The sequence below is a fragment of the Rutidosis leptorrhynchoides genome, chromosome 3 (assembly GCF_046630445.1).
Source record: "Rutidosis leptorrhynchoides isolate AG116_Rl617_1_P2 chromosome 3, CSIRO_AGI_Rlap_v1, whole genome shotgun sequence".
In the NCBI taxonomy this organism is placed as follows: Eukaryota; Viridiplantae; Streptophyta; class Magnoliopsida; order Asterales; family Asteraceae; genus Rutidosis; species Rutidosis leptorrhynchoides.
In genome coordinates, this window is record NC_092335.1 from 107,077,831 (window position 1) to 107,083,830 (window position 6,000).

At 37.1% G+C, this 6,000-nt stretch overlaps 1 protein-coding gene across 1 annotated transcript; it reads left to right on the forward strand.

The window, feature by feature from the left end:
• The first annotated feature begins 1,167 nt into the window (after positions 1 to 1,167).
• Positions 1,168 to 2,100, forward strand: LOC139900281 (uncharacterized). The gene has a single exon (XM_071883068.1). The coding sequence runs from the start codon at positions 1,168 to 1,170 to the stop codon at positions 2,098 to 2,100; it is 933 nt and encodes a 310-aa protein (XP_071739169.1).
• The last annotated feature ends 3,900 nt before the right edge of the window (positions 2,101 to 6,000 follow it).

Consider the following 6,000-nt stretch of genomic DNA (forward strand, 5'->3'; position numbering starts at 1 on the left):
ACTAAAACTTGCAATCTCGTCAATCATTAGCGAGAACCAAAATGGTTTTGTTCCTTCAAGATTATTAACGGATGGTGTCATGGTTGTTAATGAAGTCGTTCACATGGCTAAACTTAAAAAGAAACCTATTATCTTGATCAAAATTGACTTTTCAAAGGCTTACGATTGTGTGTCTCACGATTTCTTACTCTTGGTTTTACATAAGATGGGTTTTGGGGCAAAGTTTATTTCATGGATCGCTTCTTGTATCTCGAATATTTATTTCTCGATTCTTTTAAATGGCTCTCCTTCTCGTGAAGGGTTAATGCATCGAGGTCTTCGTCAAGGGGATCCGTTGTCTCCTTTTTTGTTCATTATTATAGCCGAAGTCTTAAGTAAACTTCTTTCAAGGGATTTAGCCAATGGTTTTTTGGAAGGTTGTAGTTTTGGTAACAACTTGAAAATTAATCATTCGCAATTTACGGATGACACGATTATTTTTTCTCAACCAAATATTCGTGAGCTTAACCGTATCAAGTTTATTATAGGTTTGTTTTATCAACTATTTGGGCTTCCAATGAATGCCATTAAAACTACTTTATATGGCATTCACGTTTCTAAAGAAGACATGATCAATTTTTCGGCTATTTTCGATTGTAAAGTAGGGTTTTTTTCCTATGGAGTATCTTGGAATACCGATTGGGTTCAATTCTAACCGAATCTCTATGTGGGATCCCATTGTTAAAAAGTTCAAAAAGAAACTTTCCGGGTGGAAGGGAAGATGCCTCTCTTTCGGAGGTCGTTTGGTGATGGTTAATGCGGTTATTTCTAGTTTACCTCTTCATTACATGGCTATGTATAAAGCTCCGGTGGCGGTTATCAAGTTACTAGAACGTTATCGGAGAAATTTTATTTGGGGGGGCGATTGTCTAAAAAAGAAAACGTGCTTAGTCAAGTGGGATACGGTGTGTCTTCCCAAAGAATTGGGGGGTTGGGTGTTACCCCTCTTCGTTTAAAAAATTTAGCAATGCTTGCAAAATGGTGGGCAAGGTTTAATTCCCATAAGCCGTGTCTTTGGAAATCTATTGTGACCTCTTCTTTTGGTTCTTCGTATGGGAGTAAGTTTTTGCTAAATGATTCTCCTTACTTAATGCACAACTCTCTCCTATATGGAGGGATTTGGTTCAAATGCAACATGATTCTTCGTCTAAAGTCATCGTTGGTCCGAATGTTTGGAAGTGGAAGGTAGGCAATGGTGCTAATATCTTATTTTGGCATGATGTTTGGTTAAATGATCTTTGTTTTAAGGAAGTATACCCCTCTCTGTTCGATTCAAGCAGCAACCAGTTTGCTTCGGTTGGTCAGTGCTTCTGCTCCTTTTCTTCTAACAGGCTTATTTTCAATGAGTGGGTTTTGGGCCTTTTAAGGCCACTGTCCTTTTTTAACTCAAGTAAATTGCGTGAGTTAGGCCTTCTCCTTACTCAGGTTCGCTTAGATCCTAGTATAGAAGACTCTTTGATTTGGTCTGCGTCTCCGGAAGGTGTTTATTCGGTGTCCGATGTGGTCCGAATTCTCGCTCAATCTAATGTGGTCAAAACTCCATCGTGGCCTAAAGTCGTTTGGGGCAACAATGTTCCTTCCAAAGTCATGTTATTCCATTGGCTTGCAATTCGTAATTGTATCCCCGTGTATGAGGTTCTAATTTCGAGACATATTGTACCATCTCCGCATTCCAACTTGTATATTTGGTGTTTGGAGGAAATCGAGACGGTCAATCATCTCTTGTTACATTGCAAGTGGTCATCTAGGATTTGGTCGGACTTGTTTTATTGGTGGAATCTTGCTTGGGTTATGCCGGCTTCTATTGAGGAGTTCTCTTTGGATTGGTATCATGGTATGGGGATTAAAGCGGCCAAGTTTTGGAAGTTGATTGGCCCCACAACGCTTTGGGCAATTTGGTTGGCAAGAAACGATTTTATCTTCAATCGAAAGTTTGTTTGCCGCTCGGTTGTGGTGCGCAATATAAAGCTCAAGTCATTCCTTTGGGCTACGAATCTTAAGCTTTGCAATGGTTTTCAATTCTATGTTTGGGATCATAATCCTTCTCTTTTATGTTTTTAGTTTCTTCCAATTTCAATATGTATGTCTTTATTGTATTGGCCGAGTTTTTACTCCGTCTTTGTAATTTTATCTTCATTGTTTTGATGAAGATCGTTTCAATTAATACAATTCTCCTTTTCGCCAAAAAAAAAATGTAATATGTGAAAAATGATGTGGTACAAAATAAAAAAGTAAAATTATATTGTGAAATCCAGGTAAAAAGCATAATTAATATTGTAAGGAGTATCACGTAAAACTAAAAGAAGAGAGAGAAAATCGAGTTGACCGGGTAGATTTAGCAGTACCCATAATAAAATGAAGGTAAATTGTGGAAACCAATATTCATATACCATTCTCTCTCTAATTGTGTTTCTCTCTATTTCTTATCCCATCAACAGATCCCTACCATTAGTGAAAACATTTTGGTGACAATAACTTAAAATAATATTGATAAAAATTCACCATTGGTGATTAGATCATGTTGGCTTGATGTAAAGATAATCGTGCATTGTAACTGTATGGATTTGGTCCATATTTATGTCATTTTGAGTATGATTATTTAGATTATGATTATTTAGATAATTAATCTCAAATAGAATCATCATCCTTATTTATTTTATTACACTTCATATATTTTTTTATTCACATACACACACACACACACACACACACACACACATATATATATATATATATATATATATATATATATATATATATATATATATATATATATATATATATATATGTATGTATGTATGTATGTATGTGTGTGTGTGTATGTGTGCGCGCGCGCCTGCATCAGAATTTGCCACGTAATAAATCCGGAGTTTGAAACTCCGAATTTGCCACTTGACAAATTCTGATGCACAGTTAGTGAAAAAGCGTACAAACCAAAGTTTGAAACTTTGGATTCATCAAAACCGGAGTTTCAAACTCCAATTTTCTATTTTTGTAACAAAATTTTCTAGATTTCTATTTTTGTAATATCAGCTATATCAGCTGCAAAATCTACCATTAAAAAAATCCTATCTTATATGTACATTTCACACAATTAATAGTTCCATCCACACAAGGATAATCAATTTTCTTACCCACACTATGTAGTTCAATAATACCACCCACTTTTTAAAATAGGTTTTTGAATTAATTGAGTGAAATGAATATGGCATGACAATGTTGTGGGATGAAGAGTATAGTTGGAAATATTTTAGGTTGCTGGAGATTTTAAAAGACACGGCAAAATATGATTGAAAATTTTGTTAAAAATGTTAATATAATGCCAAAAATAAAGTGATGGACATCTTAATTTTTGCTCGTTGTTGTGGTAATGGCTAAAAAATTGTTGGCCAAAAACACCTTATAACTTAAAATGGATAACTTAAAAGGGATGGTAGGGGTGTTTTTCTCTTCCACCTAGACAACGGGCATCTTCTCCCCACCTCTCCTAGTAAGGAATATGTTGGAGATATGAAGAACTTTAAACAATTAGAGAGAAGATTCCAGAAAACTCACACGAAGCTTCCACGAAGTTGTTAGGAAACTCACATGTAGCTTCCACAAAGTTGTGAGGAAATTCACATGTAGCTTCCACGAAGCTGTCAGGAAACTCACATGTAGCCTCCATGAAGCTGTCAGGAAACTCACATGAAGCTTCAAGGAATTATTTTTAACTTACTCCTTAAACCATTCTATAAATAGACCCTCTTGTAACTCATTATAAACACACTGCAAATATTCAGTAAATACATTCTCTAGTTGGTCCGTGGACTAAAGCAATCACAACGATTGCATATAACCACGTTATCTCTTGTGTCGATTTACATTTCTTGCATTTATAATCTTTCGTTCATTAAGTGGGTTAGTAATCTTGTAGAATTACTATCGGTGAGTGATCTTGTTGAATCACTTACGTTGTTTTGGGTCCTAATATCCTTACAACTGGTATCAGAGCACAAGGTTTCGTTAAGGGAACGATGGCGGAAGATGAGAAGTTTAAAATCGACCGATTCGATGGGAGAGACTTTGGATTTTGGAAGATGCAAATTGAAGATTACTTGTATCAAAAGAAGCTACACCAACCCTTGTTAGAGACCAAGCCTGAAAGCATGAACGATGCCGATTGGACGCTTTTGGATCGTCAAGCTTTGGATGCGATTTGTCTTTCACTTGCTAAGAACGTATCATACATCGTTGTGAATGAGAAGACGACGTTTGCTTGCTTGAAAGCACTCTCTAACATGTATGAGAAACCTACCGCTTTTAATAAGGTTTTTCTCATGCGATAATTGTTCATTACGAAGATGAAGGAAGGTACGAGTGCAACGGATCATATCAACGAGTTCAACAACATCATATCGAGGTTAGCATCGGTAGATATTATGTTTGATGATGAGTTAAAGGCACTAATCTTGCTTTCATCATTATCGCGGTTAGTAGCTCTAAGGGAACTACTAAGCTAGCGTTCGAAGGAATAAGGGATTTGATTCTAGGTGAAGATACTCGTAGGAGAAACTCGGGGGAATCGACATCCGGTTCTTTGTTAAGTACCGACAATCGTGGTAGAAAATCTGATCGCGGTGAGAAGAATGGTAGAAAGAAGTCTAAGAAGAGGTATCCATCGAAAGATAGAAGTGAAGCTGTTTGTTGGGGTTGCAATAAAAAAGGACACTTTCAAAGGAATTGTAAAAATGGTCCGGCGAAAGGTGTGAATTGACCGAGGAAGAAAGTGATGATGCACTTTTATGTACTGTTGAAAATTATATGGAGTCTTGGATTTTGGAATCGGGAGCTTCGTTTCATGCTACTCATGTCAAAAGCATGATGAAGAATTTTCATTCATATCAAGGCAAGGTGAGATTGGCGGACGACAAATAACTCAATATAGAGGGCATTGGAGATGTTGTATTGAAGACTACTCTTGGCTCTAATTGGACCTTGAAAAACGTAAGGTACATTCTTAAATTAAAAAGGAAACTTATTTCGGTTGGTCAATTAGATGATGAAGGTAACGCGGTTACTTTTTGAAAACCGCCAATGGAAGGTGGTTAAGGGTAGTTGTACTGTGGCCCGTGGACATAAAAGGGGAACTCTTTATATGGTTGAAGTGTTTTATGAAGACACGGTGGTTGCTACGGTTAATGTTGAGTCTGAATCAACTCTATGGCACCGAAGACTCGGGATATGAGTGAGAAGGGTATGAAGATGCTTGTTTCGAGTGGGAGAATTCCGAATTTGAAAAAGGTAGAACTTGGGTTTTGCGAACCATGTGTATATGGGAAGCAAAAGAAGGTGACTTTTGGGAAATCGGGGAATGCTCCTAAGTTGGAGAAATTGGAGCTTGTTCATACGGATGTATTTGGTCCAACGAATGTAGAATCACATGGAGGTTCTCACTATTATGTCACCTTCATTGACGACTCCACTCGAAAGGTATGGGTTTATTTTCTTAAAGTTAAATCTGATTTATTTAATATATTTGTGAAGTGGAAAGCTAAAAGTATGAGACTACATGCCGGTTTGCCTAAAATGTTTTGGGCAGATGCGGTTAACACGACGACTTATTTGATAAATAGGGGACCCTCAACACCATTGGGTTTCCGAATTCCCGAGGAAGAATGGCATGGTAAGAAGGTGAGTTATGGTCATCTTAGGATCTTTTGGTGTAATGCATATGTGAAGACCAAAGATGCGGATAGAGACAAGCTTGAAGCTAAGTTAAAGAAGTGTATTTTCATAGGCTACGGGTCAGATGAAATGGGTTATCGTTGTTGGGATAAAGAGGCTAGAAAAGTAATTCGTTCTCGCGATGTTACTTTTGATGAAGATTCGGTCTATGGCAAACCAGAAATGGTGAGTCCTAAACTGGGTCATGTTACTTTTGACGATGTTTCTATTGATGATCTTACAGGTTCTAGTGGG

Coding starts and splice junctions, on each gene's coding strand:
- LOC139900281 (XM_071883068.1), top strand. CDS start 1,168: ATGCAACATGATTCTTCGTCTAAAGTCATCGTTGGTCCGAATGTTTGG.